Here is a 19,564-nt window from a genome sequence, read left to right on the forward strand (position 1 = left end):
AGTTGTGTATTAAATGATTTGAGGCTGACCAAGCAGAAGAATAAACATTCCTGGAGCTAGGAAGAAGTGTCTTAGATGTAGTGAGCTCATTAAATGATATGCTATAAAAATCAGATCTGCATTTCGGGGCAATAAGGTAACCAAAAAGTTTGGAATAGTGTCCTTGTGCCATCAAACAGTAAGTAGAAGAGTTAATGATGTGAGAAATGATGTTTCAGCCTAGATCATATATGTAACATATGTCGGGCTTGTAGGCTTTGAGGTTAACAACTTTTGTCAGGTTTACTACGTTGCCATCTAGTTGTTACATAAGGAGTCTCGTCATTATTACCATTTGAATTGCATTAGCGACCGTGTTGCCATCTCGTGTTCGTTTACGGCGGACGGTGGCGATCCTGGCGGTTCTCTTCAAAGTGCTGCCGATTTTAACGTAGAGAGGAGTTGTCTGTTACATATATGATCCAGAGTTTCAGTTAATTCTACTGTGTAGCTCCAAATGAAAGCATAGATATAGCTGAATATCTTCTTTAGAACAATAAACTCTGCATTTGAAATTCACGAATAATTTAAACTACAAGCTTTAGAAACCAGTACTGAAGGAACTGACATGTTTTGGGCAGTGGATATTGCAATTTCTCATAAGTCCATCACAACAAAGAATTTTCCGTTTATTCACGACACTTCAAACAATCAGCTGCTCCCTACATTCTACTGTTAAACGAAATACACGTGCGATTCGCAACAGGATCATCTTGGCTATCTGTAAACAAAAGAATTTTCAGTTTATTCACGGCCATTTAAAACAATCAGGTGCTCGCTACATGCTACTGTTGAATAAAATACGCACAAGTTAGTGCAAGATACCCACTGGCGATGGGTAGTTTCCAATATTGCCGCATGCGCTCTCATTTTTGACAGAAAAACATGCACAATTGAATGCGTTTGGTTCATTCTTGCATGCATTGCTTGAATGCTTAAAGTTGAAAGAACCGTATAGATTCATCTTGAGAGGCTTCTGCCATATGTCTCCCACTCAACTCTCCATCCTGAAATGACTACCAACAGTGAACTTAATACATATCGGAGATCGGAGTGAAACCAAGTGTTTATTACAAACTTATAGACCTATTGTTACCATTCCTCTATCGCTGTTGTTACTACTCAATCTTTTTTTGGTAAGCTGCCTCAAAAGCCTCGTAAGAACTTCGCCACTGTTTCACATGTACCTAATCCGTTTAGAAGGGCATTTCCTACTTAAATGTTAACATTGGAGAATTAAACGTCAAAATCGTAGGGGACATAGGGGAAGGATTACGTTCTCGGACCCGAAACTGGTAATAACTTGTTCCATACGTACGTACATGTCAACAACACAAATATCTTCTATCGACACGATTAGATCAAATAAAGACTAGGGAGGGGGTGGTACAATGATAACTATATAAACTCTATACTTTACTGTTAGTCAGTAATATCTACGGCAACATAATAGCAATAATTGTTTTTTATTTTATAATCAACATGACGAATATTACATATTTCATGTTTATCTGATCATACGCAAATTATATAACCTTGCTACAAGTCTCTCTGCCAGCAATGGCAGCCTGCAGTTACGTAATGACATGCGTCTGATTGGCTGATCTTATAATAAAATAAATTCTGATTTGACGAGTTGCAAAACCGGCCACAGGAGTGGCTCGTAAACAGAACAGGTTGTTTGGCGGCAAGTTGTATGTTTTGTATATCTCCGTGATTAGGAGCTTGGGAATATTGTTAAGACAAACGTAAGTAGCTTTAAAAGCATAGACAGAACCATTGTGTCTTTAGTACTGACGCATTGTTATTCTTCTACTAAAATAAGTGCATCCTTTCATAATCCTAATCTCAAAGGTCAACTTACAAACATTAATGTACGTAGTTACGAAAGGCTATCTGATAGCCCTGACCTCGAGAATTTAGATATAATTATGTGTTACAACGTATTTTGTAGTGAAATTCTCAAACATATAGTCGCGTTGTACAGAGTTACCACTACCTTGTGTGTCATTGTGAAGTGTTACTAAAGATTTTTTTTACACAAGCACAAGTTCCTGTAATATTTCAGTAGGCTTAATTAAAAGTTATTCATAATTATTACAGACAGAAGAAAGAATGAGTGGAGATTCTCAAGCATTGAACAAGACCCTATGGGATTCTGATCCCGAATTGTTCGATTTAATAAAGAAAGAGAAACGGCGGCAGCTACATGGCTTAGAAATGATTGCTTCTGAGAATTTCACATCTCTTCCTGTTCTACAATGTCTAAGTTCTTGCCTTCATAATAAGTATTCAGAAGGACTTCCAGGACAGAGGTAAGAAAATTCAAGTAGGCTGTAGAGTTCCCAGATTTTGTAAACCAAAAAGGGGACACGCTTAACATGACATAAAGCTTTTTATTTCTGCATAGGCCTATTTACCATTTTCGGTGGTACTGCGGGTTGTAACAAAGATTCTGGCTTATCTGAGTGTGAAAATAGTGAATTGTAATTTGTAGTTCCATGATTGTGACTTAAAATCTTACATTTTCCAACACAAATTTAGAGTAATAAGTTACGTGCATGGAAATTTTGGTGAAACGAGCGTTGAGCGACTTCCACCGATTTTGGAATAGACACCGACGCAAAACGATTTCATCCTTTTGTCCATAACGGCAATTCAACAGAAAGGGGGCATTTTTATAGTCACTTTCTGGAGAATTAGGCCTATTATACTTGTCAGAAATTTTGTATTTTTCATCATAACAGACTTCAGGCACAAATTTTTACCAGCATTGATTCTAAAAGTACAGACTTAAAAATACACCAAAAAAAAATCATTGTTTTCAACATTAAACGTGAAATATTGGGAGTGCGAGACGACAAATGCTTTGTTGCCAATCGTCTGGCATTGAGCAACAATATTAAATGTGAAAAGAAATAAAGATTAAATTAGCACTGATGTAGTTCCCTTCGTACTCCGTTTGTACACCTTGCATTATAGCCTACGAATCGGTGACAGGTTAATTTGGTTGGTTTAGGCTTTTGTTATGCCTTGCATAGGCTTATGATGAACTGCATCTCCACCAAAAAAAAAAAAATCCAGTAGGCCTAATTCGGTAGAAAACGTTGGTCAATATAACTGATGTCAGTGACATCATCGAGGATCAGTGACAGGTTAGGTTTGGTTTGTTAAGGTTTTTGTTTTGCCTTGCATATTATACGCCTTTTGGTGGCATACCAAAAACTTGAACAAACAAAACCTAACCTGTTGCTGATCCTCGATGATGTCCGCCATATTGACCCAACGTTTTCTACCTAATTATCAAAAATCCTTTATAAATTCAACGATTTTCACTTCCAAGATCACCGGAACTACCTCAGCGCTAGTTTAACATTAAAGAATATAGGAAAACTAACACAGATTATAATACAATATTAATGATTGTTACGAATAATGTTCGGGTTGAGCTTCTAAACACGGAAATTGTCCTAGTCTTCGAAATTACCAGCTATGTTTGACAACCACACAGATTGACATTGAGAGGTATAAAAAAAACTAAAACTGAAAATTATAAGAAAAATTATAACAACATAGTCTACCTGCAGTAATAAAGTTAATGTTACATATAAGTTAAAGTATGAATACTATATAGGTATATTAATCATTACACCTTCTTTCCACAGGACAGTATCGTTCAAGTGACAATACAGTTTGACACTGTACGAAACGAGTTTTCAAACCATATCATAAAAGTAGAAACATCAGCATTGTGGCGCTGTGTATTGGCTCCATCAGGAAAGGAAGAGAGACCTATCTGTAGAATTAAAGACTGTGAAAAGTTTTAAATCACAGATTCCTCGATTTTGACAGGACAGAACCGATTTACAGATCTTTGTCTCTCGTCCCCATCACAAAGTCTCGTGTGAACAAACATTTATACTGTAAATTATATTTTCCTATTCAAAACACATCCATTGTAATATTATTGAAATTTCCTACCAGTTGCCATTCTTAAAATTATTGGCCTACTTAATATTTGATCGCTATATAACTTTTATACAATAGAATATCGGTTCCCGCATTAACGTTCACCGACACGACAATTGAGGCCCCCGGCATTTGCCTGAACTACTGTATGTTCCCGTCGCTTGTACTGAACACGTTCAATTATTTATTGGCTTGTCCTTCTTAACTACCAAACCCTCGCTGACCCACCACAATATGCTAGTGTACTCTCTCAAGCTGAAGTCGCAGGATATGTTTCTTTTTCAGTACATTGTATGTTTCGTGTCGAAACTTTCGTCTTTTCGTTATCATTTGTCTAGTAAATTCTGTTCATTAGTGTTACTGGTTATAGTTTAACTGCACAATGAACAAGTACAGGCATAAGTCGGGAGCTAAGAAGCACAAGGAGAGACAGAAAAAATTGGGAGATAGTAATATGGGTGCTAGACTGCGTGAAAAATATTATGAAGATATTAATAAAGAAATCAGTGATAAGCCTCTAATTTAGGGCCAACCCCACTAAAACCTATGAATCTTCTAAATAGTCTGGGGGAATTAAAACTGGATACTTTATTTCCAAATATTTGTATAACCATTAGAATATTCTATACAATTCCTGTGACAGTTGCTGATGCTGAAAGATCCTTCAGCAAAATGAAGGAAATAAAAAATGTATTCAGATAAACAATGTGTCAAGAACGACTGAGTAACCTTGGCTCCTTAGTCTGGAGAGCGATCTTGCTAGGTCTTTAAATTTTGATAACATAATTGATGATTTTGCATCAATGAAGTCAAGGAGAGTTGTTTGTTGACATTGGATTGCAAGTTAGAAAATACAGGTGTTTAAGAATAATGTTTTATGAATATAATATATTGTGCTAATATGAAGTTTGGCTAAAAGTTTTCAACGTAATAAAAGTGTATATTTTTAAGTTCGTATCTGTGTATGAGATTATCTTTTATTTATTTTGCAAATAATTATTATGGTTAGAATAACTAGTAACTTGTAATTGTTACTTTTTTTAATGGGGATCAGAGTACAGTATTGCATAGGGGCCCATAAATTCTGTCGGCGGCCCTGCTGCTTTCTTTCGCAGTTCATTCTACAATAACAATTTTAAAATAACTTAGCTATATAGCTGGTCTTCTAGAGGGCTAAGCTATAGTGAGCTACAGTAGTACTATAGGCTTAATTCAGTTTTTTCACAAGATAATAATAGAAATGGAGCAAAAATATTTTCTGCGAACCAAATTTGTGGTAAAACGGTTTAAATAGGCTTACCCGTTACTGGGGATCACTGTAGCTGTTTTACTGTGTGAAAAAATAATTTAATCTTCGATGTCAGTTACACCACAATGAGGACTGATGTGTGAATTCTGTTCCAGTATTTCACAATCAAATGAAACTGAGAGATGGAATAACTTCACAAATATAGAAGATGTAGACTGCATATATGTATACATACTGCAATCTTTATTTCCACAATTCCACTCACGATGATCCATTTCAAAATGGAGAAGCTGCTTTTGGAATATATAGTGAAGACTTCTCTCAGTACACTGTTAGGACAATATGCTCACAATTTCGATGAAGAAATTCTAGCCATTGATGCTGCATTAGAAACTATATTATACAGACATTCTCTAAATAAAAGAATTGTCTTCCTAATTGATTCAAAAGCATCACTCAAAATTATCATGAACTAGACCTATATCACCCCAACAACACAAACTGTCGATGAAATAAGAAAACTGTATCGAGCAGTTCAGATAAAAAATTTAGTAGTAGTTCTTCAATGGATTCCAGGTCATGTCTGATTGGTGCGGAATGAATTTGCTGATGCTCTGACAAAAAAGGTTTCCAGCATAACAGCAGAAGCAAATTTTGAACTAGAGCTTCCTTCCAAACTGAAACTCATGAAAGAGAAATTAACTGTACAAGAAGAACAGAACATGCAACAGGACATGATTGCCTCTCCAACATCTTAGGATGAAAATAATCAAGGATGACTATTGCCCTTTTTGCAACTATGAGAATATAGTTTTAAACAAGGAACATCTAATGATATGCAACCAACTTAATAATAATATAATAATCAAATGAATAATAATCTAGAAGCTTTATATTGATGACGTGTCAACATCTCAAATGGCCACTACCAACCAACCAACCAATTTCACTCAAGAAAGAAATATTCCACACACAATTGTCCATTAAACATACACAATGTCCCTAGGAATGTGTATTACAGTGCTGCCAATATATGGAAAGATAAAAAAGCTTGTTTTATTGAAATCTATCACTGATAGGTTAGGTTTGGTTTGTTCAGACTTTTGGTACCGGTATGCCTATTTCTTGCATATATGTGCGTTTTGATAGATAGGTAACTAGATATATTTAGACTGGAGCATAACAAAAAAGAGTGCTTTTGTAAGCTATATAATGTTTATCAAAGATTTATCCTAGACCCACGCACTGCTAAATAATGATGGTACCACTGAATTACGATTATATCATCATTGTGTGCGTGAGAATGTTTGGTAATCATCAGGCAACAGTATATGAGTCGAAGGTACTGATAGGCCATGTTTAGTAGCTAATTCTGAGAGCAGAGAAGTGGGGCTAGGAAAAGGTAACCTCACGACCTATGAGTGTGATATATTGACCTGAGATAACATTCAGTATCATCTATTCAAAAACTTTACCGCTCCATAGCCTACAGATCTTTTATTAAATCTCTGCCTCTGTGCAAGTCACAGTTTGCATTTAGCAGGAAGAGGCATAGCAAAAGGTTGTAATGCTTTTTAATACTATGCTAAAAAGCATGGGATTTCTGTGGAAGAGATTACAGGATGGATTACTCTTTCGAGAATGACCGAACATTATTGATTGGAATTGCAGGAATATCACAAAAGATCAGAACAAAGACAAAAATTATCTATATGAGTCTTGGATAGACACTGATTTGACTTCCCAAAAATGGTAGCAGAAAGGAAAAGATGTTAGAAGGAAACAAGTCCAAAAGGCTTATAATAATAGACATAGGTTCCGAATCTGGATTTCTTTATGGTGGTCTTCTCATTTATAAAGGTAACTCAACTACTGATGACTGTTATACAACAAACGGATCTGAAACCCTGACCCAAATATCTTGGTGGTAGTGTCGGTTTCTGCCCTTCGCAAACTTAACCCACACTACTCACACCCACCCTGTCTCAGCTCATTAAAGAGGTCTAAAGCTCTCGTCAAGGGAGAAGACAAGGACACCAAAGAAATAGATGTTGCCACATTTCATAACTTCAAATATTCATAGTCATTCTGAGAAATTCTTAAATAAAATTAATTGTTTTATCACTAATTATAATGTATTTTACTAATATTATATACATATGCACACACACCACGGATTCATAAATGATATGAAAAACAGAAGATTTAGCAAATTGGCAACTACGAACTCTCACTAGGTAGTACCTCAATTTGTGAGTGAAGTAGATGGTCAGGCTTGGGGAGGAGGGGGTGGTTCAGGAAGAGGACGGGATCAGGAGAGGGAATGGTTGCAGATAAGGAAGCGGAATCAAGTAATTTCGTTCACATATTTCCTGGGGTTTCAGATCTGTTTGTCATATAGTAGCACCGAGAAATGAACTCCATCTTCGAGAAATGGTTGAGGGAGCGAGTAACTTCTATCTTGCCACCTGCCTCTGTAACAGTGCGAGTCTACTATGGACGAAGTAATTCGATTGAGTGGAGATGATTAAAGTGGTAGTGATGATTTCAGTGGTGGTAGTGGATAGTGGAATGAAAGTACTCGTGCTAGTGAATAACTCTGTCTTAGCTATGCCTTTGGAGTGAAAAACACACTGTTCTAAGTGAGAGTAGTAACAATTTGTGTATGTTATACTGTGTGTATATTTACTTACAAATGTACTGCTATGCCATGTGCAGGTTCAATCAGTGGTGTACTGGTCTAAAAGATATTTCATGCCATTACATGCAAGTTTGAATCTGCAGACCCCCTAGTTTCCTATGTCAAAGTTCTTGCCTAGGACCCTTCCCCAACCTCTTCTTCAGTTTAATTCTGAAACTCTCTGCATATGCACGTATTGTATTGAATATATAGTACTCTTCCTACAGGTATTATGGTGGTAATGAGTATATTGATGAAATTGAATTACTCTGTCAGAAGAGAGCACTAGAAGCTTACAAACTTGATCCTAATGAGTGGGGTGTTAATGTCCAACCATATTCCGGTTCACCAGCAAACCTAGCAGTATATACTGCTGTTGTAGAACCACATGGAAGAATCATGGGTAAGTATAAATTATATTATAAGACATAACTAACAGTCTCTCCCCCCTCCCTATCTCCTCAATCTCTCTCTCCCTCTCGCTCTCCCCCTTCCCTATCTCCCTCCCTCCCTCTCTCTTTCTCCAAAATAGGAAATTTTGTTGTGATTTTGTGCAAAATGACAATTGAAGGGGTGAGAATGATACAGTCCTAAGCCACACAGACAGAACTTTACAGAAGAGTGTGTTAAAGGTTTACAGTCCAATGCTGTTAGGTGTGGTATCATAATTTCTTCGGCATATAGGCCCTACTTACGTCGTTTGTTGAGAATTTTTTATAATATATTAATAATAGCTTCCCAATATGTCTAAGAAATTAACTCGCACAAAAAACATTTTTGTTAAAAGTGTGGCTTTGGACTATCTCATTCTCACCTCTTCAATTATATATTATGTGTTTGCCATAGTTGAAGGCAACGAAGAGCCTGAATAAATTATTTTTAAACAGTAAACCTTTACACATTTATACCACATATTTCTTTGGTTCCATTCTGAAATGCCTTTAATATATTTTACGTTAAACTAAATCTATTAGACTAATTGACAATAACTATTTGGGAATAAACGAGTGTTTGCAGGAGAACTATAAATGTTTACATTAGCTATAGAAAAACTTTACTTTTGCTGTAGATTTTGTAATTGGATATAATGATTTATCAATAACATAGAAAAAAGAAATCTGTCGACTAAGGTAGTACTTCAAACCGAAAAAAAAAAAGAGAGAGAGAGAGAATAAACAACGAATTACACGGTATTATAAAAAAATACGCGGATGTTAGCAGAATCAAATCACTATGTGATCCAGTTTAAGGAATGCTCAGTGGAAAGTGTACCTCTGTGCCACAGCACACATACGGCCTCCTGTCTTGTCCAAAGGAAAGTTGTTGCAATATCATTTGGAGGTAACTGGAAGTTTCTGATTGAGATTGCGCAAACAACTGCTCTTGGAGACTAACTACCTAATCATGCGCAGCACTGATTGTCACACACTATCATGCTCACCTGACCACTCATTTCTTTATTCAGCACAAAGCTGTTGTAATAGGTTTTGCCCTATTTTTTACAACAACAACATTGTATTTTAAATGCTCTCGTAATCACTGTTTCTTTTATCCTGCACATAGCTTTTCTGATTAATTTGGTTTATTTTATATTTTTTAGTTAATTTGAAGTAGCCAGTGCTAAGTAGGAAAATAAATTCAGAAATGCCAAAGCAAGTTATCACTTGCAGCAATATGCTACAGAATTGCTCCATGTTTAAATTACAACAAATATGTTTCCACCATAGAAGTTTCTTTGTAGCATTTGAAAGGTAGGTTTTCCTTAAAAGTCGACTTGTCAACCTTTTTACTTACTGAGGAAATTAATTATATGGGTATTTAATTCATGAAGAGATACATCAACTGAAACATAGTCTCTACACTTGAATCATTAATGTGAAATATAAGAAGTTGCATCATCATTTACTCATTGAAATTAAGAAAGGGAATTTTAAAACTACATGCCTTCTTGTTCGAAATATTTTTAGCATGTTATCTAAGAGGAAATTTAAACAAGTGTTAAAAAGCAATGCTCAAAATTTTATCTTAAATAAGACTTCTTCATATTTCGCTTTTTTTTTTTTCCTCCCCTATTTCGAATGGACACCAGCCATATATATAACACTGCACTGCATTCTAAATTTCAAGTTCTGACAGCAACTAACTGTGAAAGTAATAACTTATTTTTAATTCAGACGACAATGTTCAAATTACACTGACTAATAAGCATACTATAACAAACATTATTTTATTCATTGCAAGCTCTTAAGAAAATAAATAAATGCATTGCATTCTTGACCACATGCTCCACTGCTAGTAATCATACAGACATAACCAAGTTTTCTTCAGTTTCACGTAAATGTAAATAAATAAAAATAAGAATAGTATTATTAGTTCAAGAGCCAGAATAAATGAGGCCTTGAAATAACAAAGGAGCTAAGTGCCAAAAATACGGAACAGAGTTATTTGAGAAAAACAAACTACAAAAAAAGGCCCGTGAAGTATTGTCTAGCATCATGTACTGGTCATGACTTGAACTGCGTAGAGGCCTCATGATCCTTGTCCAGATTGATATGTAACCTGAATGGTACATAAAAATGTGAAGATCTTAATTTCGAAAAAAAAAAAAAAAGTCACTTAGCACTTGTGATGTTTCAGAGCTACATGCTACCTACAGGTCACACAAGGAACTCCGATAATCTAGAAAGTGTTTCTAGTGCAGTTGCATAAAATTCCGATCACTCTTCCGTACTTCTTAGTGATTTTTTAATATATAGAAATAAGTGTACCGGTAACTTATAAAAATTTATTTTTAAGGTCTTGATCTTCCTGATGGCGGCCATTTGACTCATGGTTTCATGACAGCTACCAAAAAGATATCTGCAACTTCAATATTTTTTGAATCAATGCCATATAAAGTGAATCCCAGTACAGGTCTCATTGATTATGACAAGCTCGCAGAAACTGCAAAGCTCTTTAAGCCCAAACTGATAATTGCTGGTAAGTGATGTTTTGAACATGAAATGTTTTTGGATTGAAAAAATAATTGTGACTGAGTGGAGCTATGATGTGAGGGAGGAAAGTTCATTTGAAAGTTGTCTGCTGTCTTTCACTGCATCTGAAGTTATTAACTAATAATATCATTATGTGTAATTTGTTTTTCTCTTTATTAACTTTACTGATGTCTTTTTACACAAAATATTTGTCTGTAAGGAAAAGTAATTGAAGTATATGAAAGTTACTTATTATGGGCTCGTATGTCTAATATGTATGTATGTATGTATGCATACAGGTATCAGTTGTTACTCCCGGTGTCTGGATTACAAACGTTTTCGTGAGATAGCAGATGAAAACGGTGCCTATCTCTTCTCTGATATGGCACATATTTCTGGCTTGGTGGCTGCTGGTGTTGTACCTAGCCCATTTGAATACAGTGACATTGTGAGCACTACTACTCATAAAACACTTCGTGGTCCTCGTGCAGGTGTCATATTTTTTAGGAAAGGTAGGTTTTATTTATTATTTCTGCCTATATGTGTGCATTTGTCCATCCGAATTACTCTTGTTATGCAGATACTAATGTGCTTTTATCTTCTTCTCCTCGATCTCTCATCTATTCATCTATACAGTGATGCTATTTTTTTTAACACTTCTAACTCACACTGGCCATAATTCGTCACATACGAATACACATATTCACATTACTTTCCCAAAGATAAAATTGTTGATTAATGTTGACAAGTATTAGCAAATATACTGTAGGTACATTGACAGAAAGCCACAATTTAAGTCACCCAGAATTGTGTGCACTCAAAGTTAGGTTTCTGGCATCTTGTCAGCCCATTTGAGTTGTGTGGATATAAAGGAAAGAATTGTGACGGTGTCTTGTATAGTTCCTGGTGTATCTCAGTCGGTAGAGCATTTTTGCGCTAAGCGAAGGGTCCCGGGATCGATACCCGGCCCCGGAACAATTTTTCCCTTGAAATTATTCAAGCCTGTTTCACAGGGAGTGTCTACCTTAAAACCAGATTTGCATAATATATTCATTACTGTAATTAACAGAAAGCCACAATTTAAGTCACACAGAACTGTGTGCACTCAAAGTTGGGTTTCTGGTGTCTTGTCAGGCCATTTGAGTTTTGTGGATATAAAGGGAAGAATTGTGACAGTGTCATGTATAGTTCTTGAGGTAGCTCAGTCGGTAGAGCATTCGTGCACTAAGTGAAGGATCCTGAGATCGATACCCGGCCCTGGAACAATTTTTCGCTTGAAATTATTCATTAATGTGATTGTCGGGCTCCTGTAATTTATGGTCGGTCATCAACACACGTTGGCATGTTCTCATGCGTATGTGTGCTTTCTGCACCAGTTACATGTTGACTTGTTTGGACTTTGCATAATGCTATGGCGAATGTCTGCAGTAACTTTGGCATGCGAACTAAAGGGACGCTTTGTTTTGAGGAATTATGCAGACATCCTGTAGGGCGCCACTTTTTAATCAATATTTGTATCACTCTCTTCATGATTGGTCTCTACCTGGAAACTTGTTTGCCAAAAATATCGCGATTTTCCCTAATCGAACCCAATCTCACATATGCCTCCATAATTACCACTCCTTCCTCTGTTGCGTATGTCATATTGCACAGTGTGGACAGAAATGTTTGACTCGACTAATGTGATGAAATGTTCACTCACTCAATATGATACGATACTGGCGCCATTGTTGTCAGAGAATGTCAGTTATTATTATTGCAGCGGTTCACTGTCTAAAATAATACTAGTGCCATTATTTCAAGCAGTTAGAACATCACAATTGCATGTTCAAAGAGAAGGCAGGCTATGCTTTCATGTGCGACCCAGTATAACACTAGTACATTTCCATTACTGATTATTTAACATGTAACATATTGATTCACGAAATTGCTCTGTATTGACTATGTACAGTACCTACTAGCTGTTGTGAACAACACAACCTCTCTGTTACAAAGGTTCGACTCTTATTGAATTGTTGGAAAATAAAATTACAGATATTTAAATAAAGAGCCTTGCTCTTACCTTATGCAAAGAGGTATGCATAATGGTGTATTTCATTACTTATTTAAGTGAAGCAGAGTGATGTTATTGTATTGTCTCATAGTTATATTAGATTTGGAAAGGGGATAGTAAACAGCTGGACAGCACAATAGTAACAAAGACGAATGCATGTTTTATTCTGTATTATTTTGTATGTTATCATATTATTCTTACTGACAAAAAAAAAAAAAAATAAAAGAAATTCTACTTTCTTTTATGACTGGTTACACAGGAGACACTTATAACGGACTTTACCATTTTTTTATTTAATTGAATTCAGATTTTAACATCTAGCCAGTGCAAAGTGACAATAAAACTTCTGTATTACCTACATACCTACCCATACCTGAATAACAGGTAAGTATTTTAATTTTAAGTGATATAGGCTTTGTTTACTGGTACTAAAATACTCATTTGTTTCTTTTAGATACATCTTTGCTTGACGTCACTGAAGTTTCTGTAATGAACATATTTTGGTTAATGGTATTTTGTTATTTGATAATCGCAGGTGTGAGGTCTGTAAACAAGGCAGGTGAGAAGATTTTGTATGATCTGGAGAGTAAGATCAATCAAGCTGTATTTCCAGGCCTGCAAGGTGGGCCCCATAATAATGCCATTGCAGGTATTGCTACAGCAATGCTACAGGCAAGGACTCCAGAATTCCTGAAGTACCAGCAGCAGGTAACTCAAATTACATTTCCTTATGTCTTTTATTGTACAGATAACATTATGGGGGTAATTATTAATATTAGAGGAGAAAATATGCTCGAACCCGGGTCCTTGGTTCTATGTACCAAGCGCTCTAACCATTGAGCTACGCCGAAGTTTAATCCACAGCACCAGATCGAATCCCTCTCCTGCAGTGTTTTTCACTTTGTGGCCTGACTCCAAGTTCGGCAAATATGTTCACATTTTTATATTAAGTCAACTGCCATTATACAGGGAGCGCATTCAGTCGAGTAACTTGGTACGTACGTACATATTTATTCACACTGCAATGGGTATATACCCGGTGGCAGTGGTAACTAATTACACTCAATAATGACAATAATAAACTTATTAATTAAAAATACAGTTAATATTAATACCAATAATTAATACTAACAATAATAATAATAATAATAGGGAATATCCTAAAATTAAATGAAGCACGATCACTTGAAATAACATTTAAAATAAATCTAATTTGTATCTTAAATCTAAGTTCGAACTAAAACTCACGAGTATGATATGTTCATATCTGCACAAGTACCTTTCCACATTACACTCATTTCGCTGTCAACTCACTCACTGTACTGGAACTACGACACATTTCACTGATTCTATCCTGATTTCACTAACACTTCAAATACTTTGCACTGCCACTATAAACTATAAAGCTTCCCTGACAGGAACACGTTTCACTGACACTTCACTGACACAACATAATTCTTCACTGATACAACACTTCAATAACAAAATATCATTTACATACTATGTATAATTACCGTCTATTAGTAAAGTCCTTAAGCCTATTTTTAAATACGTTTTTGGTTGTTGGTAAAGCCTTTAGTAAATCTACAGGTAAAGCATTCCAGTCCCTGATAGTACGATTGAGAAAAGAAAACTTTCCAGTGTCCGTCCTCTGTCTTCTTTCCCTCAATTTATATGAGTGGTCGTTCCTTGAAGAGTGGCCGGGATTCCACAGTAATATGCACTGTTGCTCGAAAAATCTATGTAAAGATTAATTTTTTGGTCCTACAGAATACGTCTGTTATGGTAACAATTAATATTAGGGGCAGTTGACTTAATATAAAAATGTCAACACACGTCGAACTTGGAGTCAGGCCACAAAGGGAAAAACACTGGAGGAGAGGGATTCGATCCGGAGCTGTGGATTAAACTTGGGCGTAGCTCAATGGTTAGAGCACTTGGTACGTAGAACCAAGGACCTGGGTTCGATCCCCAGCACTGGAGTGAATTGTTCATCTGTAATATTGTTACCAAAACACGTATTCTGTAGAATCAAAAAATTAATCTTTATGTAGATTATGGGGGTGATACAGTAGATGGAAGGAACATCGTATTCTGGTATAAAATGTATGTCACACAGTATTATATTTAAGGATTTGAATACATTTTTGTTTGGTATTAATTCTCTTTAATAGACTGTTGTTAATGCACGACGACTGAGTGATGGTCTACAAAAATATGGATACAAAGTTGTAACTGGTGGAACAGATGTTCATCTGGTGTTGGTGGATTTAAGATCAGCTGGGATCACAGGTGCACGGGCAGAGAAAATTTTAGAGGATATTTCCATAGCTTGTAACAAAAATACAGGTAAAAGTGACTTTCCTTCTTCATATCGACTTCTACTAGAACAGCTTTTCTTTAACTATGATTTGCATATCTCCAGTAATTCATGGACAGCTACTAATATGTTGACAGTAAGAACCAGAAAATTTGAGAATGATTTTACAAGATAAACGTCTTAACATAAATTAAAAAACTGTAACTTGACAACTTCAAGTGAAACCCCGAAAAACACGCCAACTTCTGGTGTCTCTCTTTCTCTTTCCCTCACTATACATCCTTCAGACACTAATCACCCGAAGTATCTGAGAGGGTGGGTGTAGGCATCGTAGCCAATAGAAGAAATCACCCTACAGTAATACCAGAATTGCGGATTCTTAATTTCTGTCTTGACTATAGGCTAAGAAGGTTCCATTAAGCTAGCATTGAGGCAACTACTGTCTGTGACACAGATCATCTGCCCTGAACCTTGGAGAAGTTAGGGGTGATTGTTTTGAGGGGTGTGAGGCTAACCTTGGAGCAAACAGCTGGCTAACGGTACTTTTGGGGCGAATATACTCTGCTTAATCCTCTTTTTATTTTCTTCAAAAAACATTTCTCTCCATTTATACTTGGAAGATGGAGGTGAACATTTGCTTTCTCTAGTTAATAGAGTTGCTGATGTAAATATATATTCAAAGCTAAGACGTAGCAATACAACTTTCGTGTGTAGTGTTTGCGTATATATATATATAGAGAGAGAGAGAGAGAGACGAAATGTACAGTAGTGTCAAAAAAACTGGACCAACCCTTGTAGCTGATTTCAGAGCCTTGTTCGCTCCAGAGCATGATAGACTGGTAACTAAGACATTCGTGGTTCGAATCATGCCTGGGAAAGAAACTTTTTTTTGTTCCTTATTCAAATTTATTCCCAATACTTTTCGATTGCAGCGATATTTTACTACTTAATTAACTTATTATTCCCAGAACATGAATTTTACCAGCAATCGAAATGCGTCATAGATGTATGACAGTGGGACCATGTCCACACACACGTGCAGAGGTGCACTCGTTATGAGTGACTAAGTGCCCGGGATCTGATGGAATAAGCGCCGTCTTAAATCACTAAGTGATTATTCGCATATCATACATTATTATGATATACCGAAGTACATATGATATTTCCGTGCATGACGCAATGCATGAGGGTAGGCCACTAGATGGAACCCAAGAGGTGGAACTTAAACTGAGAGGATTCAATCCGACATCGGGATGGAAATCTGGTGTGGCTTAGTGGATAGAGCATCAGCATGTAGAGCTGAAACCCCAGGTTCAAATCCTGGTGCCGGAGAGAATTTTTCTCCATTCCACCCATCTTTCATCATATGATGACGCAGAATATCTGCACGGAAATATCATATGTACTTCGGTACATCATAATAATGTATTTATTAACAAGAAATACAAATGCTTAACACTTTCACGTTGATTTAATTTAATAAAAGAATTGTGAAATCCATTACATTCATGCGACTTATCAAAAAGTTTAATAAATGCTGTAAAACTCAGAATAGTTATTTACAATACATGTATTAAAAATGAAATTTTATTTTGCTATCAGCACTTTTATGATACAAGGTAGAAGCATTCTTAATTTTGTCTCGGCAATAATAAAATTGGAAATAATACCTCGTAACTACAAGGAACTTTTATTTGCAAACATGTAAAAGGTAAACATGCATGGAAGAAATGTTTTAAAAGTTTAATAATGACGATAATAAAAGCTACAGTTTTTAAGTCTGTATAATATTTCTGTCATTTTGAAGATTATGTTGCGGCCTAATGTTACAGCTTGTTGAATTATTACATACCATATACAGCACATCTTTAATGCTATTCTTACTGCTAGTATGTGTGTGCCATGTTGTTGTTAAGAAATGATTGCTTTCCACTGAACCAACTTTAAAGGATATCAGTGTTTCATTTACATTCAGTGCCATACTTTCTTTAGAATGATAGTTATTACTATTATTATTATGATTATTTATTATTCCATCAGTACCAGGAGATAAGAGCGCATTGAATCCAAGTGGTATTCGCTTGGGTACACCTGCACTGACTACCAGAGGACTCAAAGAACAGGACATTGATAAAGTGGTGGACTTCATACATAGAGGTGAGTGTTTAATGAGATTTTTACAAAACGTATATATTTTTCACTTAACTTTGAAATAAGTAGTGAGTGTCTTGATGCATATATCATTCTTAGGTCTGTAGTCTTAAAAATGGTCTTTTTAAGGAACATGCACTAACTGATGCTTAGTGTAGAAATTAAATTAACATAGCATATTTTATAAGATAAAAGTAGTTGAATTATGTAGGGAATAATGGACAGTTTCATTAAGCTAAAATCTCTGTTTACTTAGTGGGACTGGTTTCTGATGGAAGTACACATTTCACCCTCTTTGTAACATGACATCTACTCATTCAGTAACTTTATGCATAATTTTATCGACTCTGTAATTTGATTCATTAAAAGACATTTGGTGCAGTGCGTATGATTCAATGCTAAAAACCGTGCAGAGGCATTTGGTACAATACATATGGTCGGCACAGTATACAGGGTGTGGCATTTAAAACAGGCCAACTGAATAGCACGGTCATTTATAGTGATAGAAGACAAATCTTCAGACAAAAAGTTGTCAAGTCACAGAGTTTGTGTGCTCTCAATGTTGGGTCTTTGACATCTTGTTAGCCCACTTGAGGTATGTGAATATAAAGGGAAAAATTGAGTCTGTGTCTGATATGTTCCTGGGTAGCCCAGTCAGTAAAGTGTTGGTGTGCTCAGCCAAAGATCCCAGGTTTGATACCTGGCCTTGGGACAATTTTTCCCTTGAAATTATTCAAGTTACTCAAAAAGTTGTTTGGCTTGAAGGCGGACATATTGTGGTATAGTTATTTTTTTTATAGGTGCAGGTGTAGAGAAGATAAGGAAGCCAACTTCATTATTTTAAATGAATTGATATGATTTATTATTTACCCTTTAATAGTGCGTTTGCAGACTCATACAACAACTGTGTTTTGATGGCCATTGATGATAGTTGAAGGTTAAAGATGAAGAAAAATTAGTTTAATTCAATGAACCGATGAACTACTGGGTTGCCCCATTATACAGTTTGAACCGTACAAATCGAATGTAAACAAACATTCAACTCGGACTGTTTCCTTTGTGTTTCTGTATGCATGAAGACCATTAGTCTGTGGTGTGCTGTAGATTCGATCAGACGACTTCTTCCTGAAGTTAATCAGTTGTTCACAATTCTCCAAATGGTGTCTAATCAAGCAATCTTCTTAATGTATCCAGCTGTTTGCTGACAACATAAAGTCCACTATAGTCTATTCAGTTCTTGTTTTTCATGAGAAATAAGGGGTATTTTGATCGGTGTTCATTATAGATGCCTGTTGCTAGTAGCCAGAGTTGGGGTGCAGTCAATATATACTGCAAGGCTGTGTCTTCTGCAACTGGTACTGCTGATTTTAATTGACTTCTTTTGTGGTTTATGGATGGACAGTATAGAAGAATGTGTTCCAGATCTTCATCATGATTATTATACCACAGACAAGTAGTAGTATCAGAAAGGTGAAATCAGTGTAAGTACAATTGTGTGACAATGTGACCTGTTCTGGCTCTTGTTAAAATGTGTATATCTGTATTTTTCAGGTCTTGAATTATCAAAGGAGGTAACGAAGATTTCTGGCCCAAAACTGGTCGATTTCAAGCGTGTTTTAAAGGAAGATACAACTATTTCAGAGAAGGTGAAAAATTTACGAGAAGAAGTTGAAGCATTCTCTCGGTCATTCCCTCTCCCTGGTTACTCTGATTACTAAGAGAAGTAACTCCTTTTTCAGATGGGTAATGGTTCTGTTTGTTATGTGCTAACAAACTAGAAATGCTGATAGTTTCTAAGAACAAGCTATGTATTCATGAATCTTAAAGTAATTTCTGAAAGAGATAATGTGCTTATTTGTTGTAATACTTTTATATATCAACAGTTTTAATAGAAATATTTTTATATTTTCTTGATACTTTATTCAAATCTCCAAGATGAGTGAGTATATGGTAGAATAAGTGTTTGGCAGACTACCTTTCCTGCTTTTACATTCCTTGCCACACTTTTTTTTTCAATCCCTTCAATATTCCTATGCTCATAGTATATTTCTTACCTCGCAATTTACACTAATCTTAAAAAAAAATCTGGTCAGTGCAACTGCTTCAACTTTTATGGTTGAACTACGATGTG

At 35.8% G+C, this 19,564-nt stretch overlaps 1 protein-coding gene across 2 annotated transcripts; it reads left to right on the forward strand.

Annotated features, from left to right (window-relative positions):
• The first annotated feature begins 1,649 nt into the window (after positions 1-1,649).
• LOC138701785 (serine hydroxymethyltransferase-like) lies at positions 1,650-19,342 on the forward strand. 2 transcript variants are annotated; one of them, XM_069829042.1, is made up of 9 exons: positions 1,650-1,787; positions 2,143-2,354; positions 8,165-8,340; positions 10,734-10,916; positions 11,209-11,421; positions 13,498-13,670; positions 15,137-15,311; positions 17,323-17,439; positions 18,985-19,342. In XM_069829042.1, the coding sequence occupies exons 2-9, from the start codon at positions 2,155-2,157 to the stop codon at positions 19,149-19,151; spliced, it is 1,404 nt and encodes a 467-aa protein (XP_069685143.1). In that variant the 5' UTR covers positions 1,650-1,787; positions 2,143-2,154; the 3' UTR covers positions 19,152-19,342. The 2 variants fall into 2 exon arrangements, with proteins under 2 accessions (XP_069685143.1, XP_069685144.1); XM_069829043.1 differs by lacking the exon at positions 1,650-1,787 and adding an exon at positions 1,895-1,913.
• The last annotated feature ends 222 nt before the right edge of the window (positions 19,343-19,564 follow it).

This window comes from Periplaneta americana, chromosome 6 (assembly GCF_040183065.1).
Source record: "Periplaneta americana isolate PAMFEO1 chromosome 6, P.americana_PAMFEO1_priV1, whole genome shotgun sequence".
Taxonomy (NCBI): Eukaryota; Metazoa; Arthropoda; class Insecta; order Blattodea; family Blattidae; genus Periplaneta; species Periplaneta americana.